The sequence below is a fragment of the Lepidochelys kempii genome, chromosome 18, assembly GCF_965140265.1.
Source record: "Lepidochelys kempii isolate rLepKem1 chromosome 18, rLepKem1.hap2, whole genome shotgun sequence".
In the NCBI taxonomy this organism is placed as follows: Eukaryota; Metazoa; Chordata; order Testudines; family Cheloniidae; genus Lepidochelys; species Lepidochelys kempii.
Window position 1 is genome coordinate 23,318,420 of NC_133273.1, and position 25,611 is coordinate 23,344,030.

Genomic DNA, 25,611 nt, shown 5'->3' on the forward strand with positions numbered 1-25,611 from the left:
CAGCTTTTCCTGTGTACCATTTCGTTAACACGGAGGCAGCCACACCAACGGTAGTGCAGGTGTAGACGAGGCATTGGCAGCTGGCGGCTTTCTTCCCTGAACCACGTCATCTAGCCTTGCTGGGAGCAAGGTTAAATGCACCGACAGGAACAGCAGTGCCTTGTCTAAGCTAGAGGGCTGTCCAGTGGCAGGGAACTCGCAGGACATTTTCAGAGAAAGTGAGGTGTAGACACAGCCTTATACTCAACGGAAGGGGAAAACCATTCAAGACTATTGAACTAACCTGCACAAACCGTTCCTTAATGGTAATACCCTGTAATCCTAGAACAGTGGTTCTCAAACTTTTGTACTGGTGACCCCTTTCCCATAGCATGCCTCTGAGTGCGACCCCTCTTATAAATTAAGAACACTATCTATTTAACATTACAAATGCTGGAGGCAAAGCGGGGTTTGGGGCGGAGGCTGACAGCTCACGACCCCCCACATAATAACCTCGTGACCCCCGAGGGGTCCTGATGCCCAGTATGAGAACCCCTGTCCTAGCACATCTCTCACATGAGGCTCTTCAGCTACTTTTAAGACATATACTAGTTAGGGTTCAGGTGAGCAGTATATGAAAATACATTCAGGACCTGATAGCTTAGGCCCTAAGTGTAGGCTACATTAATAAAAAGTTTAGTATTTATAAGAGGTTTCAAAAATTTTCCCTAGAAACAGTTTGGATGTAAACATTTTCTTTCAGTGTCTGCATCTCCCAGATGGCAGCACTGTGACAGAACAAGAAAAACAGAAGGTGAAAGCGAGTAATTTTTTTACACTTCTCTCAGACTGGTAGCGCAGACAAACTGCAGCAGTGGTGAGATAAAGCGTAGGGTTTTCAGATGCTTTTCACCCTGCAACAGTGAACACATTACTTTGCAATCCATTGATCAACCAAGCAAGAAACCCCTCTCAACACACAGGATGCTGAGAGGCTTCTGAATGACTTGCATTATGAAGGCAGCACAAGGCTAGGGAAACTGACTACACAGGTGGTCCACCGTCCCACTTCAGGCACAAGGGAAGGGGACAAGCCATGAACTGGATGATAACGAGATGCTCTAATATGCTGCATCACAAACAAAAAAAAACCACAGGTTAACATTGAATGAGAGAGGAAAACCAACCATTAGTTTCTCTTGATCTCTTTCACTGGAGGGACTGGTAGGTTCGCACAGGTCTGGAAGGGTTTGACATTAACAAAAGGTGTCAGTTAACAATGTCTGCTCAGATTAGCCGCCCAACCCCCACACTGGCTCAGCCCTCAGTGCTACAAGAGGCAACAGGAGACACAGGGTACTATACAAACAAGATTTATTTTCATCTAGTTGCTACCTTTAAGCGCCGCAATTAAAATAAAGGACATTTCTGCTTTGCTCAAGAGTTAGACAATCTCCTCCAGGCCTGTTACTCAAACAGAACATTGCATCAACTCCCAAGCTCAGATCCAACACTAGCGTTTGTTCTCCGCAACCGTTCACATTACTAGATTGAGTAGCAATTTGTTTGCAAAAAAACTTGCTTAAAATGGAAATGATTTGACAACCTTTTGATGCAGTTTTTAGTTTAGTCCTTTGCTTCTCTTAAAATCAAATGATGTCAAATCTAATCTATTCGTTTGTTATGAATAGCTTAGGCTGAACTGCAATTTCCACTGGTTTCCTCATGTGAAACTGGGGATTTTAATATTTTTGCTGTTTAAAGTCACAAGATGATGAAACTTGAGGGCGAAACTTTTTTTAAAGTCACATTTTCCTGACAAACTAGACTGACAATTTAAAGCAGCAAAATCATTGTACCTAATTTCAAGTTTTACTTTACAGGATATATTTAGATTTTTTTTTTTTTACCCTGACAGGAGTACAACGCACATGTCTGAAAAAATTCACTAGAATAAGTATCCACCTGCTAGAGAAGCGTGGGGGCTGCAACAACAGAGCAACTGACGCTAAATCATGGTTCTGGGAAGAGGGGGTGGCTCCGAGAGACAGGGCTGGGGGCGGATTAGTCAGACACCAAACTATGGCAATGAACAAGACCTTGTGCAAGCAAAAGGAAAGTGAGGAGAACAGGAAGATACTCCCTTCCAGATGGAGTTACTATGTCTAGCCACAGGGGGAGCCCAATGGAGATTGTAACTCTTCCCTTTCCTTAGCCCTAATCTGGGATGAAGGGGTGGTCACCCGCATTGGGCCTTCTAGCTAGCACATGCCCAAATCCACACAGCCCTTCCTGCTATTTCTCCTCAGTTATCTACTGTAGTTTGCAGACTGGGGTGTTGTCCATTGTGAACTGTACCGAGATCACCAGCATTCCAGTGAGAAGGCCAAGAGGCAGCAGGTTTTCAAGAAAGCTGCAGACAAGCGCTGGTTGTACCTGTGTCCAGCAGGCCAGCCAGAGCCTTCACGGAGCCCTCTGGAGACAGCGTGCTCTCTTCGCTCCCCTTATTGCCCGCCCCCATGCATTCATTCCGCTAACAGCCAGGGTCAGACCAACACTGAGGGTTGGAGAAAGCTAAGAAGTCTAGCCTGAGCCAGCAACACTTCACGTCAGGCCATTCAGAGTCCCCAGTGTACATGCAAGAGTCAGCAGTTTCCCAGGAACGTGTGTTCCATGTACACAGACCATAGTACTAGACAGAATGCAGGAGGTTCTGCACAGCGGAGCTCCTCCCCGCCCAGCCACCCCCCTTGAGGGCACGTCTTAAGGGTTTCAGCTTTCGGCGGGGATTCCGGGGCGCTGCACAGCACAATCTGAAGGTGGAGAGTTTCCTACGTAATGTTAGAATAGATAAGAGCACCTATCTACTCCCAGCCAGGTGCTGCGAGTAACAAGGCAGGAAGGACATGACTATCAGCACACAAGCTCTCTGCTAATTTTAATAGTTTTCCCTAGAAGCTTTGAGTGTGAAGGAGCCTTCAGCAGTTGGCTGGTACCAGCAGCTTCTGACATTTGGGTTTGAAAATTTTGGGGGTTTTTTTCCCCTTCTGTATTGGAAAGAGACCTGTAGGACTTTACCAGAGCACACATGTACCAACAGATTAGGCTTAACAAAAACCTTGGAATCAATTAGGAAAGTCACTTCTCAGAGCGCAGACACGCCAGGTCTGCAGCACCGCTCTGCCGAGAGACTCTGACACAGGGAGTGTTGTGCCTATGTCAACGCAAACACCAGTTTAAGAGAAACGTAAAAAGCTTGTGCACATAGCCTCCTGCCGTTGCCATGTGGGAAGATGAAAATGGGTTACCATGGTTACTACTGCCTGGGAAGAGAATATTCAGCTCAAAACAGAGCCAAAGGTTCATCCTATTAAGCTACAGACACCATCCTGATTAACTAAAGCCTGATGCTGCAGCCGAGTCTGCAAATTTAGTACTACGTCTAATGGATCAGAACAACCCTGCCTGAAAATTTAAATCAGCACACAGCAATTGTTTGAGTTCCAAAACCTAAAACACGTACAGGTATTAGAATCCCAGAGCATGGAGTGCAACAAAGAGGGAACGTGGTACCTGCTCCAAATCTAGTGTAGACAGAACATTCTGATGCAGATAGCAGATCAGATGCCAGGGCAACTTAGAGGTGGGGAGAAATCACACACCATCATTAACATACAGCATAGATGGCAATAATTTTTTCTTTTTTCCTGCCCATCCTCTCATCACTATTAAAATGTAAAACTAAATATTTACTGCGTATGCTGTCAACACTCAGTTCTAATTAGACACACAAGTGGAACACTAAGAGCACACCACAATGCGGGGCTGCTCTCTTCAAAGGAAGAGAGTACATTTTAAAGAAAATCATAGCACCACATTTAACTGCAGTCTTCTTTTGTGGCCATGCATTTAAACCTTCACTGCACTGAGAAAACAACTGCAACCAGAGCCAAATGGAGTTCTGACCATTTCAACAGCCCTGAAAGCGTGTATGGTGTTCACACACTTGGCTTGCCCTGAATGCGTACTTCCCTAATGGTTACATAAACACGGGTGCTACATAAAGAGCATCTAGCAATCCAACTACATTTAAAGACTTCAAGCAAACTTGTCAGGGCTAAAGACAGACTCGTAAGGCACAGGTATCACCCCCCACTATGCCCCTACTGCAAGTCAGGCAGGCTTAGAAAGAGAAACAAGGAAAGATTCCTTCTCCACCAATGAGAAGAAAATTCTGACCACCAGGAAAAAAGCCAGCATGAAATAGAAATTCAAAACCTGAGAGATCACTACACCTGAACCAGGCAAGAGGGAGAAGACAACAAAGAGGCAATCCAATCACTTTTACAGCAAAAGAAGGCTTTCTTCAGAGCTAAGTGTTTTGTAAAGCACTGCTCTCCTGCCACCCTGCTCTAGCTTGAAGTCCCAAGCTGCCTTCATCAGCCATGTTATCCTTGCCACATGGCCAGCATGTTCCGCCAGAGTAACTCTCACTGCAAAGCCCATCTGTACAACTAGAGACATGGTAACGTCTCTAAGGTGCCACAAGTACTCCTTTTCTTATTACACATACTAAATCTATTTCCCTATGTTAAGTATCCTCACACCTTCTTATCAACTGTCTAAATGGGCCATCTTGATCATCACTACAAAAGTTTTTCTCCTGCTGATAACAGCTCAGTTAATTAGCCTCTCTCAGTTGTATGGCAACTTCCACCTTCTCTGTATGTGTATTATATATATAATCTTCTTACTATATTTTCCATTCTATGCATCCGATGAAGTGAGCTGTAGCCCACAAAAGCTCATGCTCTAATAAATTGGTTAGTCTCTAAGGTGCCACAAGTCCTCCTGTTCTTTTTGCGTCTCATTCTCCTTACCGTTGTATAATCATGTGTTCAGTTACTTCACAGCCTGCACATGGAAGAGAAGGCAGCCAAAGGGGCTTGACTTGCGCAGCACATCTTTCTTCCCAGACACAGCACTAAGTCTTAATCATCATGCAGACATTACAGCAGTAATGAAACTGAACTCTCTGCCACCCTGCCTTCTAGAGAGACAAGGGAGTGAAGTAATAGCTTTTATTGGACAACTTTTGTTGGCAAAAGAAAGAAGCTTTGAGCTACACAGAGCTTTTCTTCAGGTCTGGGCCAGGTCTAGCCCTTGTGTCTCTAATATTCTGGGACATACATGGTTACAACAAGACTGCAAACAACCCTGTCTTCTAGGCTTTTATCAATTCACCTGCTAGCTATAGTCTTAGATTGCATCAGTATCACTGGCAATCTAGCTAACAAGAATAGACTCAGGATGACCTTACAGCACACTGCTAGTGTCATGCTACATCCTAGTTCTTCCGTACCACTGAAGATCTGTTGGAGCCTTTCCCAGGAAAACGTGTGCCAGAGAAACTTAATACTCGTTAGAGAGCTTTCCCCATGGACTCCACTGGCCCACAGAACTCATTCGGTCTTGGGGCTATTCTACCACTAGGATTGCTCATACAAAATATGCCTTTGTTAGCTCAAGTATCTTCATTCTGAAACTTGAGGAGATTACGGAGGCAATGGCAGACGTGATCACTGGACAGTGACATCTCTGGAACCTTGGATAGTTCCAAGACGTTAGCTTGGCTTCAAGACATGGTTAAGGTTCCAGCTAGGCTACTGCTTGGCATCATGTTGTAACTAAGTCAGAGGACAACTACATATTAACCAAACCTCCTGAGGTACATAGTGTAGGCAGGCTCTTAGGAGACCCTTTTACACACATTTACCCACCCGGTGCGGAGATCACAGAGCGAGGCAGGGAGAGGAGGAAGGAAAGCCACCAATGGGAATACGGAGCTTGCCACAGACCCCTATTTAAATTGCTTCACAGTCCACACGGATTCTACTGGCCAGAAGGAAAGGAAAGGAAAAGCCTTTCGCCTAGGGAACAGGACGGCACCAGTGCTGGCGTGCTGGGAGCACTCAAAGGAGGAAGAACTGGGCTTAGCGGATTGTTCCCCTTCCGCAAATACGGACTGAAGCGCCCAGGAAACCCTGACTGGCGAGTTCTGGGCTCTGCTCAGGAGGCCTCAGCGCAGAACGTGGAGCGACGACATGAAGGTTACATGGATCCCAGCAAGAGTCTGCACAGGTGTTGTCCAGAAACTCTGAACAAGACAAAACTGCCCTTTCACTCTTCGCTGAAATGGCCCAGCCACCTGGAAACCATCTCTGTAGCTATCATTGCACAGTCTCCAGGGAGAGGCCAATCAGGAGGCAGCTACTGCACAATGGCCCACATCTCAGAAAGGGGAGTTCACCTTTCCCAGCACACCCAAGCACAGACTGCCACAAGCCATCCTGCTGGACTTCTCCAGAGAGGCGATTCCTGTTAGAGGACGTTAACTTAGCTGTTCATTACTGTCCAAGACCTGCCTTACCAGGCCATTCAGCCTTTGCCTATTAGTCTCCAGATTCATTCCCTAGGTTCCTCTTGCTCCAGGATCCCCTCCTCAAGGTGAGCTGCTTGGGACTGGCGTTTCGTATCTCACCACAGTATTCAGAGTGCAGCAAGGGAGAGTCCATACTGGAGGGGACTGGTAAATTATTACCAGCTACGACAGATTATCAGAGAAGGATGCTGTCAGACAGATGGAAAACCCGCGCAGCCAGCCAGTATTCAGTTGCTGATTGGTGGACAGACAGAAGCAACTGGGGAGCAGCCATCATTTTTATTGGCTTTCCAAATATGAAACTGAGGAGAGCTTTTTCGACTGCCCCTCAATACAGGGCTGGCAATCAGGCTCCTAGGACCCCATAAGGCAAGAGCAACTCTCCTGCCAATTAACCTGCTTCATGCTCTCCCGGGAACCAACTTCCCCAGAGCAAAGCAAACGGAACATGGCAGCCTCAGGAGTTACCTGTGAGGATGTTTTCCGACAGCACGTTGACTTGAACTTCCACGGAATGTTTGGAGGTGTAAGTGATTTCCGCACTCACGTGAGCCACTTCACCAATGCACATGGGCGAGAGGAAGTCTGTACGCTCCACACGGGCCAGCGCAGACACACAGTGCTCCTACAAATTGCAGACAAACCATGGTTAGACAGCGTCCAGTGCACCAAACCCAGAGTCACAACAGAAGTGCTTACAACCACCGCCAACCAGACCCAATGGCAGAGTAAGAGCTTGGAATACCCCATAAAGGCAGAAGCTTGTCCCTCAATCTTCCTAGCACACCGTATAAAGGTAGGACCACTAACTAACTAGGAGCTCTTTACAAAGTCCTGCACCATCCACAGTGCTGCTAAGGGCTCTCTGAGCTTCACCAATGCAGACTGGTAACCAGTACAGTATTGGAATTTGGAGTGGGGGCAAGAGACCCTCTGTTTAATTGAGCCAGACTTCCCACCATAAGAGGGACTCCACCTAAATTCCAGACTCATTTAATCTGATCTCCCATCATTATCTTGGTCCTGGCATAGTCCAACTCTTTAGATCACATCCAAAGTATAAAATCAGGCCTGGTTCAATTTTGGTGAGGAGATCTCAGTCCAGTAGAAGTGGTGTCAGATACAAGTGAAGCCTTTCACTCATTAAACACAAACATACTGTTCACTGTCCTGGGACTTTGCCAACCATTTTGTTGATTTAGGGGGGTTGGTTTGAGGGTTGTTTTTTTTTAAATTTTTTTTTTTTAATTCTGGCTCAGAGCTAGCTTTGAACAAAGATTTACAGTTGGATTACATTTGGTGGCTGCTGAATGAGATTAAATTAAATTTGTGGACTGTGCACACAACTCCGATTTTGTTTTGCCACTGCGTGATCAATACATCTATAAAAGAAGGAACTAATGGCGGGAACAGGAGCCCACTGTTTCTTAGGTCTTGTGCATACGTTTAAGAGGCTGCCGCATGCTACATGCTTACCAGAGAGCTGGCTGACAGGAAATGCACTTAAACCCTTATTATTTGCATTGGTGTTAGGAGGGGTTTTTCTGATCACAGAAAATGGAAACTAAACAAGCCATGGAAATCAAGGTACTTAGAGAGAGACAGAGGAACACAGAGGCCTACCCCCAACGAAACAGCCAGGGGAACAGAGAAGAGTAATTTTGCTTTACTATTCAGGGTGTTTAAGTTGCCACAATTTATACAATAAGACATTCGTCCAACTTCAAGAGCCTTCCTGGATTATGCACGCATAGAGAGGAATTCAATTCATTGTTCTGGTTTTGCTCAAAAAGCCCTATTCCATGAGCAAAGTGAGGGGCTGCAGCACCACCTGCTGGCAACTCAGTAAAGGAAAAGGATTTTGTAGGATTGACAAGATTTTTATTTGGCCAAACTGTAAGAAACACGCACTGACTGTGGGTGCTAAAATGGAGACTCATTTTTCAGAGGTGCTGCAAGCCGGCAGCTAACATGGGCCCCATCTGAAATTGTGGGTGCTCAGCACCTCTGGAAGTCAGATCCTAGGTCTCAAAGGGGTACCCTAAGATTAAGGCACCCAAAGTCAGTAGATGCTTTTGAAAATCTGGATCTTAGAATTGTGAAACTGAACTCTCTCCACCTCAGAGAGCAAACTCAGTCACCGAAGAGTTATTAGCTAATTCTTATTGCCAACCTCAGAGTCCATCCTGCCCTGCGGCAAGGAGACCTTCGTTTCTACACAGCAGTTTTGCCTGCACTTGAATTATCAGTGTCGTTTACCTCCAGCCCCCATGACAGAGACACTCATTGCTCCACTAGATCCCGCCAACACCTGCACTAAATGGGTTCAGCTACAGCCCCAGCAGCCCCTGTTAGTGCTGCAGAACCAGGCTTGGCAGAACCCCCCTTTTTGGGGGGTGGGGGTGTGCAATTGATTTGAATTTTTCCAATATAACAGTTTTTACAGTTGCAAGAAATTAAGGGGGGGAGAGGAGTCAGAGCTGGGGTTAGGCAGAGCTCGCAGCAGGGCTACAGAGGGTTCCCAGTACTGACAGCAGGGGGCTGCCCCTGTGAGGGAGGCCGCACTTGTGCTGATTGTTACCAAGTTTTTCATCCATTTCAGTGTGTGGGCTGAAATCGACGTTTATATCAAATCCTGCCAGGCCTCTAACCCCTCTCAGCCAGCGTTCAGAGCCACTCTGATTTCTGAGATTCTCCAAGCACACTGCAAAGGCAGCCTGCTCTCTGCATGCCTGGCCAGCGGTCTGTGGAAGCAAGAGACCAGTTAAGGGGAGCTGGTCAGGCTTTTAGGGCAAAGGTAACAGACCAATGTTGCTTAATGAAAAAAAAATGGTGAGTGTCACTTTTAATAAAACACTTAATGACATGAATAAAGCATCTCTAATATTAAACAAAGAATAAAGCAATACAACTATCAAATCACCAAGTTAGTTCTGATACTGGAGTGGAATTGAGCCAAAGTAATGCCAAAAATTATCAATCCTTATATAAATTTTAGGAAGGACTCTTCTGTGGTGGCTGACTATCTGGTTATAGAGCCCAACTAAAGAATGTTACCAAATATATAATTTGAATGGAAATATCTTAACACTGAAACCAAATCCCCCAATGTCTCCCCCACAAAACCAAAGAATTATAAAGCTTTTTTCTTAGACTTCATTTTGCATAACTAACACTGCCCTCCTATCCAACCCTCCACCACCCACCCATAACATAGTATAGACCAACAGAACATGCCTGATAAGAAGTCTGACAACTCATTTAGCAGACAGATTAACTGTCTGAGACTCGAGGTTGACACAGAACACACTTTCTTTATGAGACAATATTTAGGGCTGTTTAAAACCTGGAAACACTTTCAGGTGCTTGCCTGGTGTGGACTTTAGGGATGGGGTCACACAGACATGCACACAACCTTTTACTTCTAGGGTGTGGAAGTGACAAAAAGGGAAAATATATATAAGATAACAGGGAGTTCGGCCTCTTTAGCTCTCGCAGTTTCCTGGACACTCAGAGTGGGAGATGGAACTGCAGCCAAGGAGTGAGATGGTGATGTTCTGCTGGCACAGTGCTTCTTGCTAGAGGGCGTCCTTCCAGTGCATGGAGAGATGGGTCAGAGGCTGGCACAGCTTGTTTCATGTGGTGACTTCCTCTCCGCAAGGAGATCAGTCTTGGAGACAGATTCCAGAATCTCTCTCAGGTGTTGACTAAAAAGGCTTCTTGGCCTTACCCTTGATTCTTACAGTTTGCAAACTTCCCGTACAGCACCTCCCTCCAAGGCCTTCAGACAAAATCAGGTGCAAGGCAGACCTCACGGCCAGCAAGTTGGTCTAATCAGGTTTGAATCAGAATCCTCAGAAAGCACCAGTTTGGAAAAGGCTTACTTAAATCAGCAACTTAAAAAATATTAAGTGTTTTACCAGACACTATGTCTGACTACACTCCCTCCCCTGCAAAAAAAACAAAACAAAAAATCCAAACACATGAGGCCACTTTTGAGGAAAGTGGCAGAGTCTTAAAATGACACTATGTCACCAGTTTATGGAAGTTCAATATACCAATAGCTAACTGGAAAAATCCTAGCAACAAAGCCAGTCACTCAACATTCATTCAATCAGCAAAGTTCAAACTGATCAGTTTCATCATCTCTAGTTTCTTCTTCCACCTTCCTCTTGTAGAACTGGGCTGTACGTCAAACAGCTTATCTGAAATCTTCATCTCACTAGAGGAAAGCTACTTTGAAGTCTACCAAGATGAAACACAACTTTGAAGTGCTATACAGGATCTGTATTCCTATAGAAGCTAGCTGTCCCCAGGGGAGAGGTATATTGAAAGTGCAGGGGGTCAAACCAAGTTGCTGTACATCTTTCAGAAAAAAAGGGCCCCATTCAGATGCAGCCTAGGGGCCTCCAGTCAGACTCTGAGCCTATAATTGGAGTCATCCAGATAGACTCGTGCCCACCTGGAGCCCCTGTGAAGTCAACAGCCATGCAAAGATCGGCCCCCACGGATCAGATTGCAGGATCAAGCTCCATGGAGCAGGCTACTCCATTGGCATCTAGCTTAACAGTTCTAGGTTAAGGGGTCTGCAGCTCCCAAACCTGTCTTCTGCCCGGAGTCGCCAGATCTAAGATTTGGTGACTAGGACATGTTGCAAGGAGCACCTTCTCCCTCTGCCCCGCCTAATAAGCTCTGGGGCCGGTGCACTAAGTGAAGGCTGGGGAGACCTTAGGTAGATGTTTCCAAATAAGGCTTTGCTGGGGCTGAGAAGGGTTTCTGGATGCTTGTTTGTAAGAATGTATTTTGTTACCATTTGTAGATTTATTTGTTTACACTTTGTTAGTATCCACAGGCCTCAATCAGGACCAGAGCCGCATCCTGCGAGGACTGCATTCACAGGCAGAGAAGGGCCCTGACCTGAAGTAGCTAGCCATCTGCCTTGTCTTAGCCGAGAACAAACAGAAGGGAAGAGGGGCAGGGTTGACACAGGTAATTAAGAAGTCATTCAATTCCATAAGCTGGCTAAGATGCAACTGCTTCAGTTAAAGTCAGAGACAAATAATCAGCAACACCCACAGGAAGTCTCTAGCTGGTTATTCCAGACAGTGTTTCCCTTTGTTACTGATAGGCCTCTTAAACTTGTAGTTATTACTTTTCATAGAAGTGACTCATGGCCTCTGGTATACACAGTAGTGATCAATGCGACAAGACACTATAAGTGTGGCAAAGATTGTTGAAGGATATAGTATATTGTATTTGAGACCGACTAGGAACCTGGAGAGATGATACTGTAACACAAAAATAGGCAGAGTTATGGCATCTCAGACATGTCTACACAGAGACAACCAGGAAAGTTATTCAGAATTAACTAAAAGTATGAATTTGAAGTAGATAAATTAAACCACAATAAACCCATGTGAACACCTTAATTCCACTTAGCTTTTAATTGACTCAGTGAATTAAGCTACGCTGAAGAAAATTAACCTAATGTAAAGAAGGGTAATGTAATTAATTTAAATTAACATAAGCTTATGGAAAATAGACCCTGTCACACTAGCTTGATATATTTTTTTGATGCAATTATAAGTTTGGTAGATAAAGGTAACAGTGTTGATGTAACAGGCTTCTGTAAGGTATCTGACTTAGTACCAGGACATTTTGATTAAAAAGCTACAGTGATATAAAGTTAACAGGGTGCACATTAAATGAATTAACAATTGGCTCACGGATAGGTGTTAATGTAACTGTAAATGGGGAATCACTACTGAATGGGCATGTTTCCAGTGGGGTCCCACAGGGATCGGTTCTCGGCCCTACACTATTTAACATTTTTATTGATGACCTGGAAGAAAACACAAGATCACTGATAAAGTTTGCAAACACAAAAATTGGGGGACTGGTAAATAATGGAGAACAGGTCACTGACTCAGAATGATCTGCATTGCATGGTAAACCATAAGCAAACTATGCACTTTAATACAGCTAAATGTAAACGTATACATCTAGAAAGAGAATGCAGGCCATACTGACAGGATGGGGGACTCAATCCCAGGAAGCAGCGATGGACAAAGATTTGGGGATTGTGCTGGATAATCAGCCGATCATGAGCTCCCAGTGCGATGCTGTGGCCAAGAGAGCTAATGTGATCCTGAGATGCAGAAACAGCGGAATCTCAAGTAGGAGCAGAGAGGTTATTGTACCTCTGTATTCACCACTCGTCTGACCGCTGCTGGAAACCTGTGTCCAGTTCTGGTGCCCACAATTCAGGAAGGATGTTGATAAATTGGAGACTGTTTCAGAGAAGAGCCACGAGAATGATTAAAGGATTAGAAAACCTGCCCTTATATTGACAGACTCATGGAGCTCAATCTATTTAACTGACCCCTTAACCTACTCTATTAACATGATGTACCTATGTAGGGAACAAATATTTAGTGATGGGCTCTTCAATCTAGCAGAGAAAAGTCTAACAAACCACTGGCTGGAAGTTGAAACTAGATAAATTCAGACTAGAAATAAGTTGTAAATTTTTAATGATGAGTGGTTAACCACTGGAACGATTTCCTAAGGGGTCATGGCAGATCCTCCATCAGTGACAGATATCATGCAGAGGACAGCAGACCACATGCACTCTGTAACAAGTTATGCAAACATCTCTGCTAACAGCAATTTAAAAGGATAGGAATGTACTAAATTCAACAACACTGCTCCAAGAGCGAAGATACACTACATTCCAGTGGCCAGGGCAGTGACCAACAGCTTATTTCCCCAATACCCACCTTTGAATAGTCCAAGTTTGAAAGGTGACAAAAGTAGCTTGAAGTCTAAGACAGCCCTTTAAAGACTTCAGAAGACAGACCCTTTTGGAAAATCAATAGAAAGATCACAGATGTGCTGTAAGCCTTGGAAGGTATCAGTCCTGTCTGGCTTTGGGCATATCAATTCGCTGTTAAATAGAGACAAAAACTTCTGTTTCCGAAGTGGGGAAAAAAGGGGAAGAGAAGAGACTGAGTGAAGTACAGTGCTTCTCTCTCCAGGAAATCTCAAAGCTTGGGAGATAACTCACTAACAGAGTATACTCCCAGCCACTCGCAAGGTTTAGGTCTTCTGAACTTTAAGGAAGACAGGGCCATTCATTTTTAAATGAAATGGAAAGAGAGGAAGGAAATTGCTAGTTTCACCCCTAGCATGCCAATAGAAAGTGCTGACATCTGAAACTTCCATGTTTTCCACTAGATGGCATTTCTAAAGAAAATGACACCAACGAGATACCCGATCAGACACCTATCTATGTACAGAGTTGAGGGCCAGATGCCTTACTCACATTTACTGCCTTGGGACTGATCATGCAAGAAATGGGAGCTAAGGCTGCATGACTACGTGAAGAGAAGCCGGAAAGGAAAAGGTGAAGGTTACAATAGCAACATAACCACAGTAAACATCCTGTACAACATCAAACACAGACAAACACCATCATCTACAGAGAACCACCACGGGAATGGGAAAGGCACACACGCTACTTGATGTGGGGACATGAACGTTGGTTGCTGCCATGATTTTCTCCCGTCCTTGCAGTTCTCTTCTTGTGATTTTCAATGAAACATGGACAGACTCACTTGGGTCCTTCCAAGTTGTTGCCAAACAACATGGGGCTGGGCAGTTTTACATTTGACCCTGTGTCAACAGCTGCAGCTGGAATGGACACTCTCTGGCCGCAACAGTACGTACCCCTGCCTGGGAATTGCAATGTCGGGTGCTGATGATGGCACCTGCCTCTTCGATCATTTTCAGGATGGTCCCCCCATGGACATTCCCTGCGATGTTTGCATCATCCGGACGCATTATCCTGCAATGGATGAGGAAAGATATAATATCTCACACTTCAATTCTTATCCCATGCCCCCTCGCCTAGAGAGTTGCTGCAGAGCCAGCCAGCCTGAAGAACGTCACAGCACAGCTAATCCCTTCACTTCCAGTCCAACTCCAGCCACAGTGCCTTTCCCAGCAAGAGGGAGAAGTGCAGCAAACCAGCCCCTGAAGCGAGCACAATTTAACCTGAGATAATAGGACGGAAGGCAATAATTCAGAATGCAGTGGATGGGGCAGGCCAACAGAGTTGCCTGTTAATTTCACTTTCTGCTTCTTTTACAACTAATTTAGTGCTGGTGAAAGGGGCCAGAGTCCCAGACAACATCCCAGCCCTCCTCACCCGAACCCCATTTGTCAGAGGATCTTGAAGTGCTTTACCAACTGTAATTAACCCAGCATGATCATTCAGTACAATCCCCATTTCACAGAGAGTTAATGAGGCCTGGGGCCCAACCCCATACCAGTTAGTGACAGAAGTAAGAGCACCCAGATGGCTTAACTCCCAATTGACCAAGCTCCCTTCCCAAAAGTTGGGAGGAGTTTGTTTCTGCTACGACATAATTCCCGACAGACTGTTTAGAGAAAGCAAGATCCCTCCAAAATAGCATAGCTAACAGGACAAGTAGCCTCTGTCAAAGCCTACAGGTCAGGTACACAGCTGTCAACAGACCTCCCCGAAAGACAATCTGTCCACACTAGGAGCGTGGCCCAAAGCAGACAATAGTCAACAGGACCAGCCACTTCGCCCCCACCAAGTGGTATCAAGAATGGCTTAATTGTGAGCAGAGGGGACCAAAAGCATAGTCAGCACCACATCCTACCAGGACTTGGCCTCACCCTCCATAACAAGGCAAGGTGGTTGTGACACACTGACAGCACAGCTCAACAAGCTGAGAGGGTCACTGCCAGCAGCGGGGCATTCTGAGAATGTGCGTCCTGTAGAAAGTGACCTATAGGTTTCACAGTGATATTTAGAGAGTCTTTGAAGCACACAAACAACCCCAAGTGAGCAACAAACTTAGCTAGGTGCTTTTTCCATCACAGCTTTCAGATAGACCATATGTGCGGTGGACTAGTCATTTAATGAAAGCCACCCAGAATGCCACTACGTCACAAGAAAGCCCCTTCTCCACATCCTCCCAGGGAGGAGAATTCCAGAGAGTGGTCAATGTAATTGCCCCTGTGCTCCTGCCATCCAGATGGCAGTAGCGCTGTGAGGGATCACGACTGCTGTACCCATCCCTGTTCAATTGAAAACAATGCAAAGTAAAATCCATGGTAACCATATCTTTTCCCCTCCCTTACCATAACTATGGTTACCAAACCACAAAACCATGTTAGAGATAGCGTGTCAAATACAGTGATGGTTAGGCAGTTTGACACATACTCTCCGGCAGATATGATGAATCAACAATTCAGGCTCATTCCAGGCAGGAAGAGGTATGATGGTCTCTCACTATAAGCCAGAGTGAAGTCAAACGTGGCATTCCTTGCAGAGTTATGTGTAACGGAGCAGCCTCCCAGCTTCCTGTGCCATCACTCTCTTCAAATCCCACCTGAACGCTCACCTTTGTGAGGTTTCTTACACTGATCCTCTCACCAATGCTGGATCTGAACCAGAGGCCGCAGACCCAGGGGTGGAGGACGCTAGACCCCCACTCTGGAAATACTGCGGGGACTCTGCTCCCGCACGAACTTGTGCATGCCAGAGAGGGACAAAGGTGAAAGCAGGATCCAGAGGGGCTGGAGGAGCTGCCATAGCAAAAAGGAGTGAGCCAGGGAGCAGGACCTGGACAGACTGGAGAGGGCCTGGGGGCATGTAGGAGCCCCTGGGATGATACTCCGCCGCCAGGAGCCAGCAGCCTATCAACCACATACACCCAAGTCTCAGTAGCTCCCACTCACCCCCCTTCCTATCCCTCTGGCCCCCATTCACAGGGAGTCTCCTCCCTGACTGCTCTAGACTGTCTCATGCCTGACCTGTCACCTCTCAGTCTGTTTGAAAGCTCTTCAGGGCAGGTCTGTTTTAAGGCACTGTGTCAGGCCATCACCTGCACAGCAGATCAGCTTTTAAAGACCCTGAAAAACTAAAGCTGTACCAAACACCCCTAGCAACTTCAGCATCTCATTCACTGATCAGACTTCTGCGAGACAAATCAGATGTAAGCTGCGGAAGCCATTTCCAGATAGCATTATCTGGACATACTATATAAAACAGAACAGGTATTTCTCTTTTTAACAACTGCATAGCTGGTAGCTTTGTTAATTATTATTACTACTACTATTATACAAAATGGTTTCCAAAAAAAGTTCTTTTAAAAGAAAACCAATCCACTTGACTAATTGTGGATTACTGGGTTGATGGGTTTAGGAGGCGGGGGATCATCACCGGGCATGGCTGCGTTAGGCCTCAGGTGCAGAAATCAATTCAAGGTGCAGCTACTTCTCTGCAATTTGGGTCACATATACCGGAGAGACAGCACCTTAGAGGGATGGACCATTGGACCAATCCGATCTGTTGCGAACGCTTTCTGTATTCATAGGAATTAGCGTAACGTAACAGAACAAACCCACGAGCACAGTATTTGCAACTAGAGCAGCAGCTGGTGTGGGCACTGCTAAATCAAAGAGTTGAAACAAAGTGCAGAAGACTTCCAAACCCACAGCAATTGCATTCTACAGTTCCAGCTGGATTTCAGTGCAGGCAGTCGCTTATGAAAAGCTGTCCCCTTTGAGGGGGAGAGCAGGATGAATAACTGATTTTTTTTTATTTGCTATCAGTTCCAAAAAATTCAGGTCAAACCAAGTTCAAATGGTTTGGGAATTTTCAGCACATCAAAAACGATCTATTCTGGGTCGAGTGAAACAAGCTGGCTGATCCGAAACATTTTGTTTCTAGGTACTTTTAAAAGACTAGATTCACAAAACAGGAGGTGGTGGTGCTTGGCATATAACCTATAGCCCAGTGGTTAGGGCACTCACCCGGGGTGGGGAAGACCCAGGTCCAAAGCTCCAGGCTATAGTGCCTCTCACTAGCCCAATGACTATTCATGTGTTTTATATGAAGCCCCCTCCCCACCCAGAATGCCCAATATCCTGGTGATCGGGGCGCTCACCATGTGGGGAAGGGGTGCCTACATTCAAATCCCTGGTGCAGAGGGAGATTCAAACCTGGGGGAGTGCCCTATGCCCTGGGCTAAAGGTTGTCAAAAGGGCACCACCACCATCTCCTTGTTCTCTTGTGGTAGGGATGGCAACCAAGTCCCCTTGTTGCCATCTAGTTCCCCTTCCCACAACTATTCGGGAAATGTGTCAAATTCACAGATATCTCCAGCTCAACCAAAACTGTTTTACTGGGGAGCAAATAATCTTTGTCTGAAAAAAACCTGCCCAGCTCTTGTGAGCACCTGGAACAAACCCCCCCCCCCCCCACGTATAGATTTATATGCAGCCTGACAGTCTAATCTGCTACAGCCACACGGCCTAGAGACAAGACTGTCACTGAGAACTTCCTCCTTGAGAGATCAGCTATAGCTAGACTAGCCCCAACTGCTTTCACTATTTTCTGTCGTCCTTGCCTAGGAGGCTCGCACATTGTAGTTTTCATTCGTACTCCCAGTTACTATGCAGAATTCAGACACACACAGAGTATACAAGAGAAGCATAAACGTCCCATACCCGATGAGCTGACAGGCCATCCTTGTGAGGAACAGACCGAGTCTTTGAATCTGTGTAACTCTCCAGAGTCAGACCTGGGACCGGGTTTGGAGTTACTCATTCATTATTTGCATCACACACCACAGCTGGTGATGTCATTTCTGCTGCTCCAGCTCAGTCACAAATACCAAATTAAGAGCCTAGTGGCTTCCTGTGTTGCTCAATCAAATATAGGAAGATGGGTCCTTAGCCAATCAGAATGACGAGCTTAAAACTAGCTTGTGATGGAAAACCTTCTGTTATAAATAATTACAAAAGAGTCAGTCCCCAAAGCTGCTCCTTCCCACAGGAGATCCAGTCCCTACTGGGCTGCAAGCAGCTGGCTGCAGTGCTGAACACACTGCATGCCCAGGAAATGCAAACAAGGGCCTGACAGGCAGTTTACCAGGAGTCCTCCCACCCATTTCCCAGGGCCACCCCCACTTTGCACCTGAGGTTTAGTCAAAACCCCTGCTACATTTGCTTCTGGGACTGCATTGATGGATGAACAGAAATCCCTGCCTGTTTCCCGGGTCAGCCAGCTCTGTCCTCAGCCTGCAGATCCAGGGAGAGGGGCGTGAAGGCTGCAGGACTACACCGTCCACACTGGCGCCTCAGCACAGAGATCCGTGTGGAACAGGCTCCCCACATCCATGTGCACAGAGCACTGGATTCCTCCATTCCAGGAGTTATTCCCCCACCCCGGGCTATTCCTGCTACAGCAGTGGATGGTGCACCTAGACAGCAACCCATCCCAGTTCTTAACATCCAAGGGGTGCAGGAGAGGATCGGGGGACGATCAACAACAGTAACATCCTTTAAAGGCTACACAGAGAGCAGAGACTCATAGAAGGGACCTGGATTCCTCACATCCTCTGTTTGGTTTGAAGTCCAAGCACTGCCCTGCCAGAGCAGACCATTGGCCCAACTAATCTGGTTCCTTGCCCCGGCAGTGGCCAATACTAGACAGTCACACATACATCACCATGTCAGTTTTACTATTCTGCAAGTTTCTCCCCTGGCCTTGTGGTGAGGCACTTCTGCCCAGAAGCACTAAATGACAAGTCTCTGCAAAAGAACTCACCCCTCTTAGACTGGGCCTGATCCTGCGTGGAGAGAAGCTCCTGCCACTCCCATGGCTGATGCAGATGTGCAGCCCCTCACAGGATCAGACCCTTGTGGGACAGAGGAGGAGCCATGAGGAAAGAACAGGTTTCCCTTTTCCTAGCTTGCAGTCACTTAGTTAAGAATTGCAGTCATTCAGCAAGAGGACCAATCTTGTGTGTTCAGCCACTAGTGAGCTTCCTTAAACCAGGGGTAGGGAACCTACAGCCCGCAGGCCAGATCCAGCCCTTTGCTCATTTTCATCCAGCCCGGAGGCCACACACATTCAACTCACCCGCCGCGGAGTGCTGGTGTGCCCTGCCATGGGTGGGAAGTCCCAAGTCTCAGCGCCCCCCTGGGCAGGTGAGTTGAATGTGTGGGGCCCACCATTGATTTTTTCAGTTGGTCAGTGGCCCAATACAAAAACGGTTCCCCACCCCTGCCTTAAACTCACTGACTAGTTCCAAGTAATAGAGGACAAGTTTGGAAGCGAAGTTTATATGGGCATGGAAGAAAGAGACAGGCTTTTCACAGAGGCTACATAAAATGATTAATTTCCCTCTGCATCAGACTAACTGACCCCCTCCCCCCCCAAAAAAATGATTTGTTCGTGCAAAGGTCTTGCCTAACTAGAAAAGCCGGCCTTGTCAGGGCAGGTGGAGTCATGACAGGTTTAAGGGCTTCATGTCAAACATTTCCTCCTTCCTGTCATTTTCTAGCTGGAGGAATAGCACTCCACGCCACACCTTTACAGTGGAACCAAAGCCTGGGTACACCTAACACTTAGGTCACCCTAGCTGCTTTGCTCATGGGTGTGAGACATTCACACCCCCCCCCCGAGGCTAGGTCTACACTACAAGAGCTACAGGGGCACAGTAAGGGACACTTACTACAGCAATGGACGGGATTTGCCACCCCTTGGGAGGCAGTAGCTAGGTTGACAGAAGAAATTTTCCACTGACCTAGCTGCGTCTGCAGCAGGGGTTAAGTCACCCTAACTATGTCGCACAAGCGTGACATTTTTCTTAGCCCTGAGCGATGTAGATAAAGCCAACCCACGTTTTACGTGTAAACCAGGCTTGAGACATACAGTTAAGCTGACCTAAGCCCCGGTAGAGACATTCCTGGGGTTGATGGAAGAATTCTCCATCATCCCAGCTCCTGCCACTTGAGGGGTGGATTTACCAGTGACAGGAAAAACCCCTTTCGTCGCTGTAGCAAGGGTCTCCAGAGCCAGCGCTGCACCGCTGTAAAGTCTTCAGGTCCTCCTACCTAAGGAACAAGCTAGATTCCAGTGGAACACAGTACCACCTGCAACTCCATCCCTTTAGAGGGTCTGGTCTCCGGAGTCTTCTCCACTCTTCCCCCATGTCATGGGTTTAACCAAAAACCCAAAGAACTCCAGACTTTGTGAGAGCCCGAGGTATGCCTGAGACGGCAAGTGAGACGCCTGGACGCAGCTATGATGAGAAAGTCACTGGATTACACAGCGCTGCTCATTTGTTAATCTGTACCTCTCGCGTGAGCCAACAATTTCAGGTTTTTGATGCTAGTGCAGATTGGCTGCCCTGGACAAGTCAGCAGGATGGAGTAGAGGAGTAAAACTACTTGTAAATACCTCAAGAGTCTCCATTTCACGAGACATGCGACAGCAAGTCTAGCATGAGCCCACAGGAAATTACCTCCTAATCTCACTGGTTAGAGTCCCTACCTGGCACAGCATCCTTGTCACAGGCAGTGACCCCTACTGCTAAATGCAATGGGAAAAACAAAGCATGGCACATAATCCCATCTCCCTCACCCACCTTGGGGAGAGGCCTGCTGATCTGATAGACAGCGTGTTGAATTAGCTAGCTGGAAGTCTGAGGGCAGCTGCACACAGCTCACTTTCTCCATCCCAGTTGTTCCAATCCTGCTCAACCATTTCAAAACCATAAATAAAGCTGTACAAACAATTGTACAACTACGCTAACCAGTTACAATCTGCCATGGTCCAACTACAATTGCCATTTGAGCGCCTTCAAAAACAAATTTACAGTCACATTTTACATTTAAAAAGAAAGAGGGGACTTGTGGCACCTTAGAGACTAACAAATTTATTTGAGCAGAAGCTTTCGTGAGCTACAGCTCACTTCATCGGATGCATTCAGTGGAAAATACAGTGGGGATATTTATATACATAGAGAACATGAAACTGTGGGTGTTACCATACACACTGTAAGGAGAGTGATCACTTAAGATGAGCTATTACCAGCAGGAGAGGAAGGGGAACCTTTTGTAGTGATAATCGAGGTGGGTCATTTCCAGCAGTTGACAAGAACATGTGAGGAACAGTAGGGGAAAAAATAAACATGGGGAAATAGTTTTACTTTGTGTAATGACCCATCCACTCCCAGTCTTTATTCAAGCCTAAGTTAATTGTATCCAGTCCGCAAATTAATTCCAATTCAGCAGTCTCTCGGAGTCTGTTTTTGAAGTTTTTTTGTTGAAGAATTGCAACTTTTAGGTCTGTAATCGACTGACCAAAGAGATTGAAGTGTTCTCCAACTGGTTTTTGAATGTTATAATTCTTGACGTCTGATTTGTGTCTATTTATTCTTTTACATAGAGACTGTCCAGTATGATCAATGTACACGGCAGAGGGGCATTGCTGGCACGATGGCATAGATCACATTGGTAGATGTGCAGGTGAACGAGCCTCTGATAGTGTGGCTGATGTGATTAGGCCCTATGATGGTTTCCCCTAAATAGATATGTGGACACAGTTGGCAACAGGCTTTGTTGCGAGGATAGGTTCCTGGGTTAGCATTTTTGTTGTGTGGTGTGTGGTTGCTAGTGAGTATCCGCTTCAGGTTGGGGGGGGGGGTGCTGTTTGTAAGCAAGGACTGGCCTGTCTCCCAAGATCTGAGAGAGTGATGGGTCGTCCTTCAGGATAGGTTGTAGATCCTTGATGATGAGTTGGAGAGGTTTTAGTTGGGGGCTGAAGGTGATGGCTACAGGTGTTCTGTTATTTTCTTTGTTGGGCCTGTTCTGTAGTATGTGACTTCTGGGTACTCTTCTGGCTCTGTCAATCTGTTTCTTCACTTCAGCAGGTGGGTATTGTAGTTGTAAGAACGCTTGATAGAGATCTTGTAGGTGTTTGTCTCTGTCTGAGGGGTTGGAGCAAATGCGGTTGTATCGTAGAGCTTAGCTGTAGACAATGGATTGCATGGTGTGGTCTGGAGGAAAGCTGGAGGCATGTAGGTAAGCATAGTGATCAGTAGGTTTCCGGTATAGGGTGGTGTTTATGTGACCATCGCTTATTAGCACCGTAGTGTCCAGGAAGTGGATCTCTTGTGTGGACTGGTCCAGGCTGAGGTTGATGTTGGGATGGAAATTGTTGAAATCATGGTGGAATTCCTCAAGGGCTTCTTTTCCATGGGTCCAGATGATGAAGATGTCATCAATGTAGTGCAAGTAGAGTAGGGGCATTAGGGGACGAGAGCTGAGGAAGCGTTGCTCTCAGTCAGCCATAAAAATGTTGGCATCACCGATGGATTGTAGTTTCCTCAGGAAGTCAGTGGTGTCTCAAAGATAGCTGGGAGTGCTGGTAGCGTAGGGCCTGAGGAGGGAATATACATAGCCAGACAATCCTGCTGTCAGGGTGCTAATGCCTGAGATGATGGGGCGTCCAGGATTTCCAGGTTTATGGATCTTGGGTTGCAGATAGAATACCCCTTGTCGGGGTTCTAGGGGTGTGTCTGTGTGGATTAGTTCTTGTGCTTTTTCAGGGAGTTTCTTGAGCAAATGCTGCAGTTTCTTTTCGTAATCCTCAGTGGGATCAGAGGGTAATAGCTTGTAGAAAGTGGTGTTGGAGAGCTGCCTAGCAGCCTCTTGTTCATATTCTGACCTATTCATGATGATTACAGCACCTCCTTTGTCAGCCTTTTTGATTATGATGTCAGAGTTGTTTCTGAGGCTGTGGATGGCATTGTGTTCTGCACGGCTGAGGTTATGGGGCAAGTGATGCTGCTTTTCCACAATTTCAGCCCGTGCACGTCGGCGGAAGCACTCTATGTAGAAGTCCAGTCTGTTGTTTCGACCTTCAGGAGGAGTCCACCCAGAATCCTTCTTTTTGTAGTCTTAATAGGAAGGTCTCTGTGGGTTAGTATGTTGTTCAGAGGTGTGCTGGAAATATTCCTTGAGTCGGAGATGTCGAAAATAGGATTCTAGGTCACCACAGAACTGTATCATGTTCGTGGTGGTGGAGGAGCAAAAGGAGAGGCCCCGAGATAGCCCAGCAGAAGAATCTGTCCTAAGAGTATAGTTGGATAGATTAACAATATTGCTGGGTGGGGTAAGGGAACCACTGTTCTGGCCCTTTGTGGCATGTAGTAGTTTAGATAGTTTAGTGTCCTTTTTCTTTTGTAGAGAAGCAAAGTGTGTGTTGTAAATGGCTTGCCTAGTTTTTGTAAAGTCCAGCCATGAGGAAGTTTGTGTGGAAGGCTATTTTTTTATGAGAGTATCCAGTTTTGAGAGCTCATTCTTAACCTTTCCCTGTTTGCTGTAGAGGATGTTGATCAGGTGGTTCCGCAGTTTCTTTGAGAGCGTGTGGCACAAGTTGTCAGCATAGTCTGTGTGGTATGTAGATTGTAATGGATTTTTTACCTTCAGTCCTTTTGGTACGATGTCCATTTGCTTGCATTTGGAAAGGAAGATGTCATCTGTCTGTATCTGTACGAGTTTTTTCATGAAGTTGATAGATTTCCACTCCATACGGCTAAATTCAGTGCCTTGCACAATGACAGGTTTCAGAGTAGCAGCCGTGTTAGTCTATATCCGCAAAAAGAAAAGGAGTGCTTGTGGCACCTTAGAGACTAACAAATTTATTTGAGCATAAGCTTTCGTGAGCTACAGCTAACTTCATCGGATGCATGTAGTGGAAAATACAGTGGGGAATGAAGGACGACCCATCAGTCTCACGATCTTGGGAAACAGGCCAGTCCTTGCTTATAGAAGACCCCCAACCTGAAGCAAATACTCACCAACAACCACACACCACACAACAAAAACACTACCCCAGGAACCTATCCTTGCAACAAAGCCCGTTGCAAACTGTGCCCACATATCTATTCAGGGGACACCATCATATGGCCTAATCACATCGGCCACACTATCAGAGGCTCGTTCACCTATCAAGTGAATGTCATTACACAAAGTAAAACTATTTCCCCATGTTTATTTCCCGCCCCCCCATACACACTGTTCCTCACATGTTCTCGTCAACTGCTGGAAATGGCCCACCTTGATTATCACTACAAAAGGTTTCTCTCTCCTCCCGCCCATCCTGCTGGTAATAGCTCACCTTACCTTATCACTCTTGTTACAGTGTGTATGGTAACACTCACTGTTTCACGTTCTCTGTGTATATAAAAATCTCCCCACTGTATTTTCCACTGAATGCATCCGATGAAGTGAGCTGTAGCTCACAAAAGCTTATGCTCAAATAAATTTGTTAGTCTAAGGTGCCACAAGTCCTCCTTTTCTTTTTGCCGATACAGACTAACACAGCTGCTACTAAATGTAAAATGACAGGTTTCAGAGTAAGTCAAAAGACCAGACCACCCTATATTTTAGATCAAGTATCATTGGCTATATTAAAGCAGTCTGTACATTTCAGAAACAATCATTTGTAATCTTTTCTCTGTAGCTCTACCAGGCAACCCCTGAAGGGAGCTCTCACCTCAGCAAAACTAGCAGGAACCACAGAAAGCTGCTATAGGCATCTCAGACAAGACCTCCAGTACCTGGATCTAAAAATGAAAGCTAGGTGCCACACCTCCCACTCACCTTTTGGGCTTCATGTTAATATGCAAAAGTTTTACTCCTTTCTGAAAGGTACATATGGATAGCCGTACCTTCAGCATTCTTGCATTAGATCAGTGACTGATTTCAGCATAGGAAACGCATGCAAATGAAGTCCTAGAGAATTCTGTGGTTGAGCAGAGCCCCTATCTGCTTAGGAATGATCACATGAAGTTGTGTAGAGCATTCCAAGTCCTCCATGCAGACTATGTATTTAGAGAGGAATATGTTCTGCTCTCGTCAGAGATCTTGACAATACAAAGTGTCCTGGGAAGAGGGATTCCTCTGAAGCTACACAACAGAACTTAAAGCAACAACTAAATATTTTACATATTTATAGCAGGGGCAGGGGCAACGTTCACCATCTATTTCCTCGGGGGAGGAGGGGAGAGCAGAGGGGGTATTTAGACAAAAGTTTTTAAACTTAGAATTATTTGTAACAATTTCTTTAGACTACATAGAGAGATTGTCCCCCTCCATATCACAGCACTCTGGAAGATAAGCTTCCATCATTCCCGGAGAGAGGGGAGTAAAGATCCTTAGGAGCCAGAAGACCCTTCCAGAGTTTAACAATGTGTAGATCCATAAGTTTCAGGCATTTTGGTGTGTATTTTTTATGAAAAAGCAATCTGCAAATTTTTGCTCAAATGTAGTTTTAGGTTGTTTTTACACACTGG

At 46.0% G+C, this 25,611-nt stretch overlaps 1 protein-coding gene across 2 annotated transcripts in view; it reads right to left on the reverse strand.

Moving 5' to 3' along the window:
• ACOT7 (acyl-CoA thioesterase 7) overlaps positions 1-25,611 on the reverse strand; it is a 108,263-nt gene that overhangs the window by 74,509 nt on the left and 8,143 nt on the right. For both annotated transcript variants that reach the window (XM_073316627.1, XM_073316626.1), the window contains exons 2-3: positions 14,150-14,267; positions 6,890-7,046 (exon numbers count right to left, since the gene is read on the reverse strand). In XM_073316627.1, the coding sequence (XP_073172728.1) occupies positions 6,890-7,046; positions 14,150-14,267 (275 nt within the window). The remainder of the gene's footprint in view (positions 1-6,889; positions 7,047-14,149; positions 14,268-25,611) is intronic.